The sequence below is a fragment of the Protopterus annectens genome, chromosome 5.part1 (genome assembly GCF_019279795.1).
Source record: "Protopterus annectens isolate FY-2018-M chromosome 5.part1, PAN1.0, whole genome shotgun sequence".
Classification (NCBI taxonomy): domain Eukaryota; kingdom Metazoa; phylum Chordata; order Ceratodontiformes; family Protopteridae; genus Protopterus; species Protopterus annectens.
In genome coordinates this window covers 409,933,155-409,954,743 of record NC_056736.1, presented here as the reverse complement: position 1 = coordinate 409,954,743, position 21,589 = coordinate 409,933,155, and the positions used below count along the sequence as shown (strand labels likewise).

Genomic DNA, 21,589 nt, shown 5'->3' with positions numbered 1-21,589 from the left:
AAAGGATTTGATTTTCTCACTGTTGTCCTTTAATGTTACTTGCTGATTACTCCACTGGACAAAATCTGACACACAGAATATCAGGAAGGAGTGGATGTGAAACCTGCATAAAAAAAATGTTGGCCAGTCATGGTTTGGCAGTGACAGTTTTAATGTGAGACCCATCATAATGGCCAGCCTTCTAGAATAACGAAGCTACCTGTTTGCTTTCACCTGCAGTAGAAACCTGAGAGAGAGTTACCATTTACCTTTCATAAACTAGACTGGGAGCTGTAACTACAGGCTTGGCTTTAATTACATCAGAAAATCACAAGAGAAAATTGTGAATGTAATGTATATCAGTAATTAGTGAAATGATCACATGTCATCAGGAAATCATGAAAATACTTGCAGAACAACTTTGAACAAACTTCAGAGTAAGAAAAGACTTGTCAATCTACTTTATAAGCAAGGTGAAACATCCATTGTGTAACTGCAGATATAACTACTACTACCATGAATAAAGTTATTGTCATATATGACGTTTTCATAGACTGAATCAAGGAAAACCTTATTATATCCATGCCATTCATGTTAAACATAGTATTAATATGTGAACACACAATAAGTTGTACTGGTACCAACTCTGGGCATCATGGAGGGGTGGCTGAACAAGATTCAAATAATTTTAGACACATCAATATAACCAGTATTCTATGTAAGTAATAGAGTGAGCTGTAATAGAACTCACCAAAAATAAAAAGGGGTTATATTTCTATTAAACATGGAACAGTATGAATGAGTTTAAGATGTTGCATTCTGAGCATTTTTAAGTGGTAACAGCAGCATTGATGAAGGCCTGACTGTGCATCCTGCCTGCCTTAACTTTAAGTCATTCAACAATGTTCAATGTAAGGGAATCATTAACAATCCATACAAAGTCCTGTGAGCAGAGCACTGACTTAATGGGATACAAGTCAGAGTGGTAGGTTACCCATCTGTATGATCTGGTTACCAGTGGTGCAACTCTTTTCCTTTGCTCCCAGAGTATTATTATTATTATTATTATTATTATTAATAACAATTAGTCAAACACTTAAACTACATACCAATGCAGTCATTCTGACAAAATGTCTGTCTTTGCATATAATGTAAATTTTGAACATTGTAAACTTGATGACATTTTAATTATATATTGTACTGGGTCTATATTAGATAATTGAACTTTCAAAAGTTCGATTGTCATATGGTCGACACCATATGATCGAACTTTTAAAAGTTTGAAAGTCTAATAAAAAAAATATACTACACAAATAACCTACCTGAATGTTTTAAGCAGAGGGGCAAGCCACCCTGCACCCCCTAAATCCCCCGCTCTTTAAATATACCAAGTCTGAGATTGCACTACAGTGCAGAAAAGGGAAATCTTCCCATTGCGTGCTGTACGGAGATCTTTGTTAAAATGTTCGAACTTTCAAAAATTCTGTCATATGGTGTCAACCATATGACAGTCGAACTTTTGAAAGTTCGATCATTTAATATAGACCCTATTATGCTATACACATTGTAAATATACCATTAATATAAATAATTGCAACCAGAATGTCAATTTTATTGTGTATAACACACAAATTCTTTATGTATTATCGAGAGGAAAAATTACATAAATCATGATTGCAAAATAAAAGGCCACATCATAAAAACAATGCCATCGTTAAAGATCCAGGGACAATAGTAGACCACATTGTAAACTTTTTTCTATGTGATTTCTGCAACTGTGCCTACTTGTGTAGCCCCCCCCCCCCAATCAGACAGTACCCATTTATTCCTCAGTTTATTTAATTTATGTGTATCTATTTATTTGATAAACTGATCCAAAGGCCTTTTTCAGCCATAACCTGGGCACAGTGTAGGTCACAGCTGTTTATAAAACTATACCCGTAATCAGTTTCAATAACACTAGCACAGCATAATGCAATTTACAGAGGATAGTAAAACGAACATTACCTGGGGTCAAGGTGAGAGCTGTCCTAGGTGGATCATCTTTCAGGCAGTCATAAGGGTACTTTTTTGCTCTCACTGGTATGCATGGAATGACAGCATTTATATATGGCTAGCCACACTCCCTGGCCTAGGAGACACATGGACCATATCACATCAGTGGCCCACAGTGCCATTCTCTTTCAAGTAAGTTTTTTCTGCACATTTACTATGGAGGCTGCTACCCATACTGGCATTTAGAGGTTCCTTTACAAATGTTGTTACACTGCCACTTTTCCCACTAGATCTGTAACAGTGAAGGAGGTGTACTGTGGAATTTGTGATATACATTTTGGATCTCTAAACTAGATTTCAGTAGTGAGTAAGAGAGCAGCCTTCTCAAAGCAGACAAGAGCTTCTAAATCACCCATTAGGTCGAAAAAGACACCTGGAAATAAGCAAAGCCAACGTCCCCTTTGATTTTTTATGTTATGTATTTTTCGAATGATAAAAGATACTTTAGGAATGAAGCATTTCTTGTTCAGTACTTGTACTGTCCAGGGAGAGAAGGAAAACTCATTGAGTGGAAAACACTCCAGCTGGTTGTACATCACTCTCGAGGCTGAAGGGCAGTGAGTCCCCCATCTCTAACACCATGTCCTTAGCCACTGACTAAACACTAACATTTTGTCTTAATGTCCACACACCATAATAGGGGGATGGAGGAGTTTGCTGAGCAGATGCATATTTTTTGCATACTAAGACATTTGATAATCCCATCATATCCTTCAGTTATCCAAAAGGAGGACCCTCTTAGATTGTTCTCTCCAACATAAACAGTAGACATGTCACACTTTTCCTTAATCCTGATTATCTTAGCTATGATGCCCACAATTTTGCCCCAAGCAGGCATGATACTTTCACAATCTCCTTGCATACTCCACTGGATTATGCATCTGTTGTACATGGAATGGAGTGATTACATTGCTGTGTGTTTGTACTTGCCAGATCTTAGAGTCTGTCTTATGAGCTTTGGTACATAGTTTGCTTTAATGTTTTTTCTATTTCACAGATCCTTGCTTATCAGGGTGGTGCTCTGATCAAAAATGACCATTTGCAGGTACTGCCTGGGCAGTGTTAGCCCCAAATATGTGTTAATGTGGTCTCTCCTTACCTCCCATGTTATTGTGATTTTATATTTGTGTATGTTTGGTTTACTGCAGTCAGTGAGGGATGTGCGTAATGTGTTCGGTATATACAGTTGGGAGGTAGCTTTGTCTAATTAAAATACCTGTATATATGGGGCCAGGCAAGCAAAAGCAGATATTGCTATTCCAATGTATGGTTTCAGCAGAGCTGAATACTGACAAAATGCATTCTCAGAAATGTGCAGGATTATAACTTTAAGAAATTTGGTAATTTAACGTACCTCTTGTACAGAGAACATCTGCTCTTAGATCATTAAACAGTCCCTTGTTTGGTGCCATCTCCATGATGTAGAGGGATAAAGCCTTAAGTTTTACCCAGACTTCATGGAATCAGTTAGTGACCTGGGCACTGGAGAATAAGGGATGATAGGACTGCAGAGCTGACATCAGTCTGTGAGTCTTGGATGAGAGAAGCAGTTCTGCATCTGGTGAATCTGGGCATATTGGAGCAATGCAGCAATTGCCTCATGTACACAGACAACCCTCTCCTCCTACCACCCAACACTACAACCTGCGAGAGATGCACTTACATAGCTAAACTGGAAGCAAAGCTCTCTCCAGCCAAGATTGTGCTAGACAGTCAGGAGGAGAAGGTTAACGCCCGCACTACACCTCAAGCAATACATACCCCCTTCAAAACCCTCACCATCAACACCCACACATAGCAATACTAAACACACATATGTGGAGGCCCTTAACATTAACCTGCTCAAGCAACAAGGACCTCCAAATCTGAAATGCAAACAAACCCCAATCACAACCAAGGTATCACATAGCTCACAACACCAATGTTCCACCCAACAACAGCCCCTAAAGCAAGACAACTATCCAACACTTTAATCATAGGTGACTATATAGTCAGGCACACTGATGTCCCACTCACCAGGCTGAACAAGGAGAAAATTACAGTCAGCTGCCTGTCAGGTGCCAGGATCCACCACATAACGCATGCACTCAAGTCACTCCACAACAAGTACAACTATGACTCTGTCATTGTCCATGTTGGAGCGAATGACTTGAGATGTACCCCCCTGGACTACATGAAAAGAGACATGGAAGAGCTCTCAGATCATGTGGCCCAGGCAGGTATGACCCTAGCCCTGAGTAGCATCCTGCCTTCACCCAGAATGATACCACAGTATAAAGACAAAATGATTGACTTCAACAATTGGCTAAGCTTCTGGTGTCATTCAAAGGGAATCCAGTATCTGTCTGCCTGGGATGACATGATTGACAAACCACGATGCTTTACCAGAGATGGTCTGCACCTGTTGCCCCTGTGATTCAGGTTACTGGCTAAGGCTCTTGCCACCCCTATAGTGCCTTTTTTAGGCAAGGCTTAAAGGACAAAGCCACCACCGTAACAGGTACAAGTATGCAAAATCTGAAGGTAATGCTACTCAATGCTAGAAGTCTAAACCTCAAAATGCACTCTCTGAAGTCGCTCCTAAAAATGGAGAACATCGATATCTGTGCAGTAACTGAGACCTGGTACAAGGCTCCAGAGAGCACCCCTGCAATACCAGGCTACAACTTTTACCACACTTTTCGGCCACCAAACCAGGACCGAAACACTAAAGGTGGAGGAGTGCCCATATTCACCAAGGATATTCACACCTCCAGGCTAGGTGCTCAACACAATGCATCTAAAATTCTCCAAGTGCAACTAACACTAGGTAAGACTGCAATCCAAATTGTATCTTGCTTAGGGTTACCACCTGTCCCACTTTGGGCAGTTGTGGCCTGACAAAAAATATTAAAAATGGCAAATGTCCTGAGATTGTAGGACATAATTATGTCCTATATTTTATGTAATAGTTGCATAAAACAGTTATTCTGTATTTAAAATACCTAATGTTATAAGAAACAGAATAAGCAAAATGCTACAAGAATAAGGTATTATTTAGGCAAAAAAGTTAAGTTCTATCCTTTGTACTGACCGTGGGTATGTGTCCGCCTGTAAAATCTGATGTTTGTCCCGAAAATGTCCCACTTTGGCCATATGAAAAGGTGGCAACCCTAATCTTGCTACAGATCCCCCACCATGCCCCAAGATTCTCACTACACCTTTCTAAACATACTGAAAAATATTAAGATACAACCAAACACCCTAATACTGGGTGATTTTAACTACCCTGCCATTAACTGGGAAAACTACTCGTGTACCAACACCTTTGCCCAACGGTTCTTGGAATTCATAAATTCCAATGCCCTGGATCAACTAATCCATAGTCCCACCAGAGGCTCCAATATCCTGGACCTGCTCATTACCAACATGGGAAATTGATGCTCCACACCAGTGGTCACCCCCTTATTGGTTAGGTCTGACTATAATCTAATCAGCTTTGACATCCACATTCCACCCCCATCCCCCAGTAAGGAAACATCCGTAAAAACCTTCTCCAAGGCCAACTTCATGCTACTCAAGTCAGAAGTGACAAACTTCATGACACCCATGCAGATGGAAAGTGAAAGTTCGACTGCCAAATCCAACACTAAAGCACCTGTACGAGCACATCCACTCGTGCATGAATTGTGCCATCCCAAATAGAACCAAGATGCTCTCCTCCAAAAAAGGAAGCCAATCTGGTGGTCCCCTGTCATAACCAAACTATTTAACAGAAGGAAGAAACTGTTGCAGAAAAGAGGAAAATCCCAGGATGCAAAAAACTCCCTTACCAGCCTCAGTAAGAAGCTGAGATCCCTCATAAAATCCTCCAAAGCTAGTTACGAAAATAAAATTGTCAAAGATTCCAAAGACAGCCACAAGGCATTCTATAGGTATGTTAAGAATCTAAATAGCAATGCTAAGATCTTGTCTGAGCTACAACAGAATGGCATTAAATATAATGATCCCAAGGACATTGCCAATATCCTGGCAGATCGATTCAATGCCAACTTCACCCCCCTTTCACCCCCTAAAGGGCCCATCTGAATACTGAAAGATTGCCAAATTCCAGTAATCATGGCCACACAGGTAAAAACCGCACTCTCTAAAGCTAAGAATACAGCATCCATGGGACCAGACGACATTACAGGCTGTGTATTACATGAACTACAAAATGAACTGGCACCTCACCTATGTGTCATGTTTAGTCATAGCCTCGCCTCTGGCTTTGTGCCCACTGAGTGGCGCACAGCTACAGTTATCCCACCCCACAAGGGGGGTCCACCTTGGATCCTGGGAACTACTGTCCCATCAGTCTAATGAGCCTGATCTGCAAGGCCATGCAACGTATTATCGTGGAACTTATAAACAAAGACATTGGCAACCTTCAAATACTGGACCCCACCCAGTTTGGATTTGTGAAGGGCCGATCATGTCTCCTGAACCTGATTGACTTCTTCGAATCAGTCTCCAGAGACATGGATGAGGGTAAGGCAGTCCACACAGCCTATCTGGACCTTGCCAAGGCCTTTGACACCATCTCCCACTCTGGAATCATAAATACACTTCCTAAGCTGGGCTTAAATCCCTAGGTCACTCGATGGGTTGCCAACTGGCTTACTGACAGAACCCACACTGTAAAAGTAGTCAACTCCAAATCCAGCTCCAGACAAGTGACAAGTGGAGTACCTCAGGGTTCAGTCCTGGGACCACTCTTGTTTGGCATCTACTTCTCTGAAGTACAGGCCAACACAAAGGGACTCTGGCTAACAAAGTTCACTGATGACTGCAAACTGGGAGCCATTATTGAATTCCCAAATTATGTGGATATTCTACAAAAGGGCCAGATGGTTGGTGACAGAGCCATGAGCTCAAGCTCAATGCCAAGAAGTGTATAGTTATCCCCTTTGGGGAAAAAACTATGTACCCATGAATTACCACATAGGTGGCTGTAGAGTAAACACTGAAAGTGTGATAAGAGACTTAGGAACACAGGTGGACACTGGTCTCACCTTCGATAACCACATCACCACAACAGTCAGGAAATCCTGCTATGTGGCACACCTCATCACTATGGGCTTTTCATCCCTCATTAGACCCATCATAGAGTACAACACCCCATTTGATTTGTACCTCACAAGACATCTGCAACAACTGGAAAGGCCACAGAAACACTTCATTACAAGAATCACAGGCCTAAAGCAGTTGCCCAATGCTGACCAACTAAACAGACCCCAGCTATACTCTGTCGCATATCATCTACTCAGAGGCGATCTCTGCTTAACATACAAGGCCATGTCAAACCCAGAGCTGTTGGACATGCTACACTTAAAGAAATCCCAATCCATCAGAGCCACACGCTCCAGGGACCTAAACCTTGTCATCGCAATGAACAAAACATGCTGGAGGGATAGGTTCCTGACCCAGAGACTCCCCATACTCTGGAATAGACTGCCCATACATGTCAAGCAGAGCGCCTCCTTGGCCCTCTTCAAAAGTAACCTTGACGACTGGATGGGAAATTTACCCCGGGGATCCCATCAGTCGCCCTGCTAGACAGGGGTCCAGGGAAGTAAATATTGTGGGAAGAAATACCCAGGGAATTGTTATGGCTAGGCTTGAACAGGCCCTAGACCTGATAGCCTGGTACCATACTTGTCAAGCAGAGTGCCTCCTTGGCCCCCTTCAAAAGGAACCTTGACGACTGGATGGGAGATAGGAAATTTACCCTGGGGATCATGTCAGTCGCCCTACTAGACATGGGTCCAAGGAAGTAAAAATTGTGGGAAGAAATACCCAGGGAATTGTTATGACTAGGCTTGTACAGGCCCTAGGGCCGATAGCCTAGTACCAACCTATGAACAGTGCTGGCACTCACAGGAAAATGGGAAGTAAATAGGCAGTGTATAATGCAGGGATGTGTGCAAGTCTCTGCCAAGCTGTGTTTGTGCAATAGCCTTCATGTTTTACATGTGGATGCATCCACGCATGTGCTCTTGGGAAGGTGAGTGATGGTAGATGATGTGCAAGGCACTTACTTCATTGGGTTTTCATTTTACCTGACAGGTGTTTGGTTTAGGAAAGAAAAAAAAAATCACAGCTGCCTAGATGATGTCCTTGCCATATGATTATCCCGTAAGCAAATGAGTAGAGCATGATCAGTGTGGCAAGCCACATGGTCAACAGAAATGGGAGTAAAGGTCATATACCCACTTCTATTACAGCTATCACTCACTGCACAGCCTAACGTTTGTGGATTGGGAAGGGATTTACAATTTCTTGTACCTTAGAACAAGTATAGATGCTTTTTCTTAAAAGTATCACTTTTCTGTCAGTTTTAAAAGCTCTTCGAAGTACATTTTGTCCTTGAATGACCAGCATGGGCAGTGAAGAAAGGACAGAGGTATTCAGTGATGAGACATGAGTGCAAATCCCATTTTTGAGCAGTAATCCTTAACTTTAAACAAACACACTTATGTAACAGAAGAGCACTGCTGTAAAACTTGTTAAACACTTAGCAGCCTGCATTCACAAGAGCTGAGAAGTCCTGCCACACAAACATTAGCATCTTTCCCAGGTACGACAGAGAGTACAGTGAGTTGCTTCTCTCACAAACAGTCACCTGTCTTTTTGAGCTATACTTAGCAAACTGATAAGGTGCAGCAGTTTTAAAACTTAGACTACCATTCTAATCACTCTAACTTCTGTGATCATAGCTTGATGGGCAATGCAGGTCATGCCTGGGATGTTTGTGTGGTAAAGTGCAGACTCATTTTGTAATGATGTAGCAGTAGTTCATAGACAGGCTGTGTGGTGAAATAGTTGAGACTGAGCTTGAGGTAAGGGTGGGCAAATGTAACCAACAAATTCTGATTCATGGGGGAATGGTATGGCCAGAGTTCTGGCATGCAGTGTATAGATAATCAGTTATAACAGATTATCTGATATGCTGACTTGCTGTGCATTTTAAGACTGTCGTAACAACAGAAGTAAGAGGACTGCTGGGGATTTTTTGGCACTGATTTAAAAAGGTTATATAGCCATGCTGCTTTGAGATGGCTATTATGTTAATGATGCAGGTAGAAAATTCTGGCAAAAGAAGCAGATACTGCGACTACTGTACTGGGTATTAAGGTTTGAAACTTATACATTACTGCATTGATATATAAAGTACTTACTCAATGCATGAGTTTGCTTCAACTGTATTACGCATAGGTCTAAACCTCTTAAGAGACCAGTGTGGAGCACAGACCCTAGCAATGTGTGACAGTCAAAATGTGGAACACCCTATTTTCACACTGCACAAAAACGTACCATTTCCTTGGGGTGTGGTCGAAATGTACTTTCTGCCAGAAGCATTAAGATGAAGTTTATATCAACCAAGAGTAAACCGTGTACATTTGTAATATTCAATAAAAAAATCACACTCTTGAGATTCAAATCCAAAACTTTTATTTTATAATCTGCAAAAACACCATAACCACATCATAAAAATTAAATATGAAACAGCACTTCTATACAGAATCAAACAAAAAATCAACTGCTCATTAATACCACTTCTTACAACATTTACATTGCACTAATAAATTTTCTAAACAAACATTTCATACTATGACAGATTCTACATTTTCATGATGTTTGCATTAACAGGATGAGCAAATTAAACAGTAGGGCAATATGTACTTTTACTTTAGATGCACACTTATTGTGTATACTGATGTGGTTTTCTTAGGAGCATCTAAGACATGCTTTGGCTGTTTAATATCATAGCAGTTCGGTTCTTCCTTCATTTTAATTGCTAATAAACAGTTCAGTGTTTTTATACTGAGTGGCTGATGGAATTTAGTCTTTACTTTCTGTACCATGCTAAAAGCTCTTTCAGAGTCTGCATCTGAATGTGGCAAGCAAGGTGAAGTCATCACCTGCTTGAAATGTGACCGTCTCTCATCATCCAAGAGGTCCTGCAGAAGCTGTGGCTAGTACTTGGAAACTCAGGACTGGGGCATGTCTGCTGGTCCTGTGAAGCTCCCTGTGTCCTCAAGTTGATACTGGGTAAAACACCTCTATTAATTGTTCATCCTCACCATCATTAACACAGATACCCAGACGGAAACAAACATCCCTTACAAGTCCAGAAGATATGTCCAATTATTTGGCAGGATTAATAAGAAATGCAGCATATTTCGTTAAATGATCTTTAATGGGAAACATGCTAAGCATTTTCTGCAGCACTGCAGCATAAAAAGCCATATATATATGTGTATATATTTTTTTTATAAAAGTTAGTCTTTCACTGTCCCATCAGTATCCTCCTCATGGCTCTTCATCCACTGCTTGACCTTATGGCCAATATACAGCTTATTGTTTGAAAGACTAGAGCTACTGTTAGTCAGCACATAAACATCACTGTGTTTCATAAGTCAGATGCCAACTGCAGGTATCAGGAGTCTGCCAGCATACTGCTGCAGAAGTTTATGAACAATGGCATACTGTGTCAGTAACTGACTTTCTTGGCTCTGAAGCTGAATGTTGAACCCAAGTAAAGGTTCCAGTGCATACTTGGCAAAGATAAAAATCATATGCAATTCATGACTCTGCAGAAAGTCGGAAATTAAGTTTATTTTATCAGATTGTGACCCTGCAGAAAAAAAAAACATATCAATTTAGGGCTTGTCACATGTCCAGGTTTCTGCTAATGGCCTTCACAAGACTCGGCCATCTAATAGGTACATGCTTAATAATCTTGAGAGGACGAGTTTCTATATGAAAAGCAAATCTTTCAGTTTTTGATGTCTCTGTGCACAGGAACTGAAATAACAGTACACATCTGATATCAGTTCTTCAACTGATGATCGTGGTGCTTTTACACCAACCTTGCTACAGAAATCTGCCAGGTGGCAAATGGGCATCACCTCCTTTAAACAAGATAGTACAAAATTGTACTTTCTAATCACAGAGGCAACATTGTCCAAAGAAAAGTCCACAATGTTGGAAAATGAATTGCTAAGTGATGACAGAGTGGACAAACAAGTAATAAAATAATGGTACTTGCATATTTTCGCAACCAGATTACGAGCAGGGAAACGGCTCAGTTCCATGCCATTCTCCTGCCAAAATATCTTGTCAATGTGTCTTGGGAAGTGGTGTGTGTCACTGAAGTGTCATGTAGTACCAAACAACTCAGATGAACAAATTAAACTAAGTGCGGAAAGCAAAGCGATGAGTGGTACTTCAGACTGATGTCTTACCGTGACATTACGTAGGCAATTCCCGAAGGCATACTTGTGCTCAAGTCAGCTTTCTACTCATGCAACTAATGAAGCCAACATTGCATTCTACAAACAGATATTTTGACAGCCACCACCTAATCCAAATGCTTTAGGGTGTACAATATATGCTTAACTCCCAATTCTGATTGTCAGTTCAATGCGGACAGAACACCATACATATATGACAACGCACTCTGCTTTAAGACGTTTATATATACTTCAACTTCTGACATAAAAAAGCTGTAAATAACAAACCACTCACCATTTGCTGCACTTGCACAAACTGTCCTGTCCACTAATTCAAGTAGCTACCTTACAATAGCTAATTCAAACAATGTATAAGGGAAGTGCTGACAGGTCTTGAATTTCACAGGCTTTCCTAATAGAAACGCATGTGGCATTTACCATTGATATTACACATAAAACATTACGATTTGCAATGTAATGTAATACTACTCTCCTGTAAATTCATGACCTTTTAACTCAAACATAATGACAGGTCAGTGACGCTACATATTTTGGCAGAAGAGCGGCTTGGAAAGGAGCCACTTCTGCTTGTAATCTGGTTGCGATAATACATAAGTACCAAAATAATAAATAATTAAATAAGCATCAGATAATGTTTGTCCAGTTCCTGACACACATTCTGGCATATGAAGGAACTGAATCATGTCTTACCTGTCTTTTTTCATCAAAATAACCAACAAGGATCACCAAAAGTTTGTCATCCCCCATGTCTGTGCTTTTGTCCTGATACACAGAATGTCAGTTTCTGACAATTGGCAGCAGCTTCATTTTGGTAATGAGGTCCCAGAACATCCCTTTGCAATGCAGGGTGCATTTGTTGCTCCCCATGTCATTTTTCTGAGAACATCTTGATCTTCTCCATATTTCTTCACAAATGTAAGGATCCTGTTTTCCTGCTAAAAATGAAAAATGATGTTCAGCAAGACGTCACACAATACCAATCTCTGCCTCAATAACTTTTGGACTTATTAAACTCTGAGGTCCAAAGACATCAGCCATAATACTTTCAGCTGCACGTTTTCAATTCTGTTTCTTACTGTTGGCATGTTAGCGGAGATCATGTCATCCAACATGACGAATCTATGCCACAGGTTTTGCAGAAACCATATTTTACTTGATGCCTACTGACAGAAGGCCAGACAGAGACACTTACCCAGCTTGGCCAAGCATCTTCTTCTGTTTAGAGAGCCATCTATACCCCTGTCCTTATGTTGATCCAGGTGGTCTATCTAGCAAGTTTGTTAATGGCCAAAGGCAAAGAGATGTGGCTACACTGCAAAAAAAAAAAAAAAAGCAACAGAACTGCCTCCTCAAACCAAAATGGGTCAACAGACCCACAACCTACCCATATAATTGGAAGACTGCTGCTTCTGCATCAACTCCTTTTGCTCCTAGAAAGGTCTGCATGATCAGATTACATTTACTTTAGCTTACTGAAGGTTTATCACTTCCTTGTCTACACAACAACATTGCAATCCTGTGATGCTCACTTGCCTACAAAACTAGTGCTGCAGAAGAAAGAGTATGATTGTCATTGTACAGATGACATTTGCATACACTATTGCACAAAACACCCTCAATTTTATTTTCACATCAATGTTGAAGATGAACAAACTCGGCTTAACAAATTTACTTGTAGAGGACTTCTGTAATCTGAAGCATGAGCTGTACCTTCAGGCAACCATACATAAGCAGTAATAATGAATATATAAAGTAGTATATACACAATCACTTCAGTACCACCTGTACTTCGCTCCTGTCATCACTTCAGATTAATTCCATGCCCACCGCACTCCCCTGTCATCACTTCGGACATATTTTAGGCCTGCCCCACTCCCCTGTCACCTCTTCATATGTATTCTAGGCCTGCTCCACTCCCTGTCACCACTTAGGATGTATCCTAGGCCTGCCCCACTCCTGGTCATCACTTCAGATGTTAGGCCTCCCCCACACCACTGTCACCACTTCAGATATATTCTAGGCCTGCCCCACTCACCTGTCATCGCTTCAGATGTATTCTAGGCCTGCCACACTCCAGATGTATTCTAGGCCTGCCCCACTCCCCTGTCACCACTTTGGATATATTCTAGGCCTGTCCCACTCCTTGTGACCACTTAAGATTTATTCTAGGCCTGTCCCACTCCCTGTGACCACTTAAGATTTTGTCTAGGCCTGTCCCACTCCCTGTCACCACTTAAGATGTATTCTAGGCCTGCCCCATTCCCTTGACACTACTTCAGATGTATTCTAGGCCTGCCCCACTCTGCTGTCAGCACTTCAGACTTGTTCTAGACCTGCTGTACACATGCACACACACACACACACACACACACACACACACACACACACACACACACACACACACACACACACACACACTATAGTCTGTACCTGACAAAGGTGCCTGAGCAGTGCAGTTCAGGGCCCAAAAGGCATGACTATAAATTCATTATACAAGTTTTTCAGTATGAAGCAACAGTGCCATACTGCATATATGGCGCAATTTACAATACAGCATGGAAATATATTCCTTTATAACACATTTCCTGTGCAGAATCTGGGACAGATCTAAACTGTGGGCAAGGGCCAAAGAAATGCACTTTAACAGTCCATAGACGAAGTTTAACCTCAATATACATGTAATGAACAAATAGCTTGACACTAATGTCCTGTGTTACTGACAATAATCCTCTGTGTTTTACCAGACAATTAACCTTTCCATGAGAGAAGAATACATGTACATTTGTCTCACAATACAAAATAGTTTAACATTGATTGTGGGCCTCAATACTTTTACAGAGAATCTGACATTAATCCTCAAAAATAAAATGAGGCAATTTGGGCATAAATCTGTAAATAAATATAAAACTAATGTTTTCCCAGGTCTAGCGTGGTAACAGTTAAATGAGCTAAAATCTGGGAGCCTCCCTAGAACTAGCAAATCACTCAAGTTACAGTTATGACCAAACATTCAAAAATGGAATTTAGTGACAAGAATACAATTCATTTAAAAAGTGAATATAACAATTTTTATCTACTGACATTTTCTCCATAATGTATGCAACTAGTGTGACATTACTAAAAAGCCTATGACTTGTTTCATATATCAATACATAGAACAGGTTTTGCATCAAAATACAACTGATTGAAGCATCAGTGACCTTGTATTTATAAAATGCATCTTACAGCAGCCTACATTTTCTAACCATTGTGAAACATTACAATAGCATTTGTGACAAGACTGCTTTGTTTAAAAAGTTACTACAACAGTTTTGTTTTCTCCACAATAATGCATGAAACTTCTCTAATCTGGTCTTATCGCAAAGCTCATAATTCATGTACATAGTTAACCACAGGTTTTGCATCAATTTATACTCCATAAGTAACTTCAAACCTCTCTATTTCAACATCTCTGAGACTGCAGTGCAATAACTGATTGCACTATAATTCATTAAAAAGTTAATAGAAAATATTTTGTACCAATCTACATTTACTATACAAGCATGGCACTCCTGAATAGCAGTACTGATTATGCATCTTAAAAAAGAAACTGCTTCTAACACAAAGGTAAAACCTCAGTCTACAAGAGTTTTGCCTTAACTTACATTACTGAGCAGTAATCGGCATCAACTTCTGGAAAACGGCTTCTGTTCTAGTACAAAAAGTAAACAGTTCACCCCGTCTCTCTGCAGAAACCATTCACTAGAGTACTTCTACTCAGTCGAAAGTGACTACATGACATTAGTCAAGTTCAGTTGTTAAAAAATAAACATGTTCCTTAGCACCAGCTCTTCAACCCCCCCTCCCATCCTGTCCTTTACCAGATATATCTGTAAACTTTTCGGTTGCACAAAATGATTGGCCTGGAGAACACCTACCCAGTCCAACTTTCAAATAATCAAATGTCAGTCATAAAATAGTAAGTAAATGTGTAAATACTAACTGCCTTTGCTAAGTCACATAGAACCCTACATGCATGCAAATATTATAGGCAGAGGCGATAATTCTTTTCTATCCTGCCAATATAGCAAAACAGTTATTCACATGTGCTCAGGTTCTTCTTAAAAATATCCAAATTATTTCTTGCTTTAATGTAATTTGGTAGTCTATTCCATGCACCAGCTGCTCTCTTGCAAAACCACACTACTCGTCTCATTTCTGTATAATCTTTTACACAGGTTGTCTAATGATTCTCTACTACTTTTTGATAACCCAAACATTCCCAGAGGTAGTTGTCTGTAAATGCCCTATATATCTGAGTAAGGTCTCCTCTTAAATATCTATACAAGACACTGTACAAGTTCAGATATTTCACTCTTTCATAATTTAAATTTTCACATCCATGAATGCCCTTGGTATATTTCTGCTGTACTCTTTCCAGTTTACTCATGCTTGTTTTCTTAGAAGGTCTCTATTTTGTTATTCTGTAAGCAAGTGTGGGTCTAATGTAGCTAACAATCAATGATTTCATAATTTCTGTTTTCCTAGACTTTATAATTTTTTTATACAACCGATAGTTTTATAACTATTAATAACCATTTGGTTGATATGATTAAAAAATGCTCAAAGCTGGATCTATCCATATTCCTAGGGTCTATGTCACATAATCGAACTTCCAAAATTTCGAACACAATAAGTTTGAACTTGGAAGTTCAAAATGGGATAACACTGAAACCTCAGAACAGTGAATTTTTTCCCAGGGAAAAAAATTTGCTGTTCCGAAAAACACACATACAACACAAGCACACCAAAAACCTTGTAAACCTACACCAAACCGTACATACACAACTATCTATGCACTAACCTTAACCCAAACCCTAACCCTAAGGTCCATCGCTATCTCACACTTACCTTACCCGCACCCTAATCCCAACATCTGTCACAATCCCACACTTACCTTAACTCGTTCCATAACTTTCACACCACAGTGAAGAAAATGTGGAAGCCACAGAAACAGCCAACCAAATTCTTTCCCAGGGAAAGAATTTGGATTTCCACGGCTTTGACATTTTTAACTTTTGAACTTCCCCGTTCGAACTTCTGGTGTTTGAACAACTGGAAGTACGATTACATAACATAGACCCTATTCATAGGTCCTCAAATGAATCAACAGTTTCAATCACTGTGTGCTGTATTAAATATTCACCTTTCAGTCTATATCTCCCAAATCTCCTATATTTATTTTTTTTGTGTGTTTATTGACATATTATTCTCCTGTGCCCATATGGTAAGTTTAATCAATTTCTTTTTGCATATGTGGCATACCTGTTATACATGTAATCAGTTCACCCATTTTCAAGTCATCTGTATACAGACTGTAGAACTGAAAGATGCAACCTAAGGAAAGAACTATGTGGGGACACCCTGACTGTAACTTAGAATTCCACCTATCCAGTTGCTGTATGATACTTGCCATGCCCTGTTTGTAAGCCATGCAGCTATCCAACTTATCAAGAGTACATCAGTAAATAACAGTTCTAATTTATTGGCCAGAATTTTGTGTATGCCCCTATCAAAAGCTGAAGTTAAGTTTATATCGTTTACATCACAGCACAATTTTTCTTCATTTATAGTTGTTAGTATGTTATTGGAGAACTTCATTTTACAAGTGGTTATATATCTATTTTAACATATGTATGCTGATTTATGGTTTCAAGGCCCAACATTTCAAATTTTAACAATAATTTATTAAAAATAACATTCTTCATTATTTTTGCACTCTTATCTCTTAAAATGTATCTCTTCATACAATGTTCTGAATCCTAGTCATTACCTGTGATTTTTCACAATGTCTGGTACACAGAAAACCATACTACATGACCAACATACTAGTGGCAACAATAATTTAAAGAAAGAGGACACATCTTATATTTCCCTTTTCTTACACCAAAAAAGAAACCACGTTATAGAAAAGCAGTGCATTTTCACAGTCCTTTGTAAGAGGTGGAATAATCTGTCTCAAATTTACTGGTCCAGAAGCATATAAATTGCCCACCAATAAAGTTCAAATAATAATTTTCAATTACAAATACTGGAAAGGGAAACTACAATATCAGATCATCGGCCTGTGAAATAAACATATTATTTTAATTTCCCAGCCCCAGTTAGTATACAGGTTAATTCAGGGGTTACACAATCTTGCAGGAATGCCAGACAGATTGTAATGAAATCTTGCCTGCAGTTGAAATCCTAACAAAGGTAAACTACAGCCATGAGAAATAACCACTGAATATATGGACTCCTTGCTCTTTCACTGTAAATTGAAAAGATAAACAGGTTCCTGTATGGTAGAATTTTGCGGGTCTGTATCACATAGTCGAAGTGTCGAAACTTCGACTATGTAAATATCAAACCCAAAAGTTTGAAAACTAAATACTCAGCAAATTTTTTTCCCCAGGGAAGAAAATTGCTGTTCCGGTATAAAACGTGTAAACACACGAACGCTAAATACTGTTTCTAATGTTGGGGGCCTTGCCCCCCACATCCCCCCTACTTAGATATACCAACTCTGAGATCGCACCAAGTGGAGGAAATAGCAAAGCCACAGAACCGGCCCACCAAATTCTTTCCCTGGGAAAGAATTCAGTGTTTCATGGCTTCATTATTTTTAGACTTCGAACTTCCCAGTTTGAAGTTTCGGCGTTCGGACTTGTGTGCGTTTGGACATATGATATAGACCCAAATTTTGCAATACGCTTCATTAAAGTCCACAGATTTTACACTGTCTCTTTGATAATATGCTTATTTTTTCTGTCATTTTGTCATTGTATGAGTAAATATAAGCTCACTGTGAGAAATGAGCCATTTACCTCTGTAACTGAATGAAGAAAGCAGTAAGAGCTCCACCACAAGTCCACAACACTCTCAAAAGCTGTACAGAATGCAAGCAGACAGGCTCAGTAAAAATAAAGAAAAAAAATCAAGCAGCATCGATCCCGCCACCATGATAATCCACTAAAGGGTAGCTCTAAGTCCCAGCAGCAGTACCACTGCAATTGTCTCATCTCTTATGTGTACAAAAGCAAATCACAGACCATTTGAAATGTGGGACTACAGTTCTTTTGTTTTCAGATCAGGTTGATGGTGGTATCTTGCATGCATGGCATAGCAGCCCCTCCTAAGGTCCAGCTGGTCACCTCTGTTCATTGTCATCTCCATGGCCTATGATTAAAGAAGAAGAACTTTTCCAATTAGTGGATTGCTACAAAAGTAAATCTCATCAATCTGCGATACCCTTTTTTTAAAGTATTGCAATGGCACAAAAACTGTACTGGCACATTACTGGACAATTTCTGTGATTCTTAATTGACTATTTCTGCATTAGAAGACTTTATTTGATTGGCTTCTATACAGAGATGCTAATTGGCTGTGATTGTGGTATATAAGCCAATTAAAAATTGCAATGCAGCACTATTACTCTTCTGTGCAGTACAGTGGAAAAATGACCATGTGAAGTGCGGAGCATTCAGCACAATCTGTAGTACTTGGCTGGTACGCTGTTAGGTCCTAAAGTTAAATCGGTGCAGCTGATTGCTTTAAGACTAATAAGTAATAGGTAACAAATGTAAATCCTACTGGCATAAAATGCAGACATACAGTACCTTGCACCATGACAGAAACATGAATGAATTAATTAATTGAATGTATCAGTACCAAGTCATTAAATCATTTTAGTTATGATTGTGACAACCCAGACAAGTTAAGCAAGATAGTTTTTAGATTTTTTTTTCTTTCTGTTGGTGTGCTCTTGAATTTATCTACATATTTTATTCTGCATCATCTTCTTAAAAAGACTGCTCTTTATACTAAATGCTTCTTAGCATCACTTCTGACCCTGCTTCCAACTTTTTTGTCCTATTTTTCAAATTTTCCTTAGCTGAACAGCTATGCCTTCCTGGATTTCATTGTTCCTATGATACTTGCTTAATTTGGTTCTTTCATGCCACCTGTCCACCCCCTCCCTACTTTCTTCCAAGGTTGATAGAGTATGTCTCATAGGCCTTTATTTACTACTCTGGTGAACACAACATATTGACACAGAAAATGTGAAATGTCTTAAACTGTATACAGTATCCAGGAATGGTCTCACCTGTAGGAGAATAATATTCCTTTTTCACTGGCGATGTTTTTCCTACATATCGTAGGATCACATGAATTTTCCTCTCTCTTTCTGCTGTGACTGGCCAATGCTTTTCCAGTTTACTGCTGTCAGTATCTCACCCTAAATATCTTCCCTTGTGTGTGTTTTTACCTTGAAACTGTCTGCTGTTCATTTAACAGTTTCTCAGACCTTGCCATGTCTCTTTTTGTCTATCTGTTTCACTTTCTGAATTGACCCTTTTAGTGATCATTATATCATCTACAAAGACCAGTGTTTTTTCTCTTCAGTACATTTGTGATACTAATATGTATGTATACGTTACGTATCATGATGCCACCTGTGGTCTTTCTCTGATCCACCTGTGTACTCCCCTTCGTAGTGGCATTGGCTTTCTTTTCCTTGTGCCTGTATTTTCTTTGCCATGCCCATTTGGTATATCTTGTACAAGTCTGTTCTGTTTAGTTAATCCAAATCAGATGTTGGTCTACTTTTACTGTGAATTTTTACTTCACAGTCAGCTACATTTTCATGTGCATTCTAAATTAGAATGGTCCTTTATAGTCAAATATATGTCATTGGGAAAGGTTAATATCCATTGTAAATGTTTACTGTGCAACTTAAATGATAGCTTTGATTATTTTATTTTTGCACTAGTTTACATAGCAAGCATTATGCGTGTAGCCACTTTCTTTAATTCCACGTGCAATTCATTTTTCTTTTCAGATGGAAAGAAGGCGTAGTGTTGATGAACAGGTGATGTACATAGACAAAGCATTTTCCATTACTGATTTTCATGCATGTTTCTGTGTGTTGACTTTATGCTTGTTAGCATTATCATTGACACTATAGTACATGGTAGGAAAACTAATGGGGAAACTAACAATTATGGCCTTACAATTTGCATATTTTTATTAATTTGTTTACCTGCTTGCAACATATGTAAGATGCGGTATTCTTCTTCTGACTGACTAATATTGCATGAACTATGTAAGACGTTTTTCTTAAAGTTACTGTGAAGGCAAAACTTGTTATTTTGTACTATGATCATATAAGAACTAGGTTTACATTTAAATATTCTCACATCTTAGTTCATGATATTAGCTTACGTTGTTGACTTCTGCATATTTGCTCCATTTTTTCACTAGGAATATTGTGTTGTCTTTTGTTTTCTTAATATATGTTGCTTCATTGCTTTATTCTACAATGTCACATACTGCATAATAAGCACATGGGCATTCTTTCTTGATTAATGAGTAAAAAATAACCCCCTTCTTTGAATTACTCCATGAAGTGCCTTCATCTCAGGTTTTGTGTGCGTGTTGCCACCATGGACTTACCTTCAAAGTATTCTGATATTCAAAATCCTTAAACAATGTTTGTTCATGGTTGCAGTTCCTCAACTCAAGCAGGACACATAGGTCCCTCAGAAAATCTTTTATCTTCTCAGCATTGTACAACCTTGAAAAGAGTATTGGTATATTCTTATTGAAGCTCATGTTTGTGATATAAAATAAACTTCTTGACATATTCCTTCTGCCACTTCATTTGCTGAATGTGTTCCACGGGAGGGGTATTCAGAAACCAGCATAATACAACCACTATGCAGTAAGTACCACAGTTACTATAGAATAACATAGACCAATGGAGATTAGGTATCCATAAGTGTCAATGTAGCAGAGACATGCCTCGGCAAATGCTGCATAATGAATCTTCTCACTTGTGAAAATGGCAGTAATCATGCAAGTAAGTAGCCCAGGTAGCCTGCCCGACACTGTACTTTCACACACTGATCGAATGTCTACATAGCTTCTGCATGAGTACAACTAAGAGCCGACATAAAGGCTGCAAAAGTGCCATTTAGTTTTATTATAGTAATGGGAAGGTGAGTGGGTGATAATGCAAGTCAGTAAAGAAAAGGAGCCTTACTGTACTGTAGGAGAGTGGAAAGGGTGCAATGGGGGTAGACCTACATTTTTTGTGGGACAAGTTTTATTTTTTTAAGATGGTAGGAGAGTGAAGGTAGCATAAGGAAGGTGAGAACTGAAAGCCAGGTGTATATCAGCAGGACCAGGCACACATACATTTAATAATGACAAAGACTACTAGAAGAGGTAGAACATAAAGTGAGGTGATAATG

The 21,589-nt window shown here is 39.3% G+C and overlaps 1 protein-coding gene across 4 annotated transcripts in view; it reads left to right on the top strand.

The window, feature by feature from the left end:
- Positions 1–21,589, top strand: part of PHKA2 (phosphorylase kinase regulatory subunit alpha 2) — a 1,461,438-nt gene that overhangs the window by 1,214,940 nt on the left and 224,909 nt on the right. For 2 of the 4 annotated variants that reach the window (XM_044073065.1, XM_044073066.1), the window contains exon 30: positions 20,176–20,205. The exons of the other annotated variants lie outside the window; for them this stretch is intronic. In XM_044073065.1, the coding sequence (XP_043929000.1) occupies positions 20,176–20,205 (30 nt within the window). The remainder of the gene's footprint in view (positions 1–20,175; positions 20,206–21,589) is intronic. 4 annotated transcript variants of the gene reach the window in all.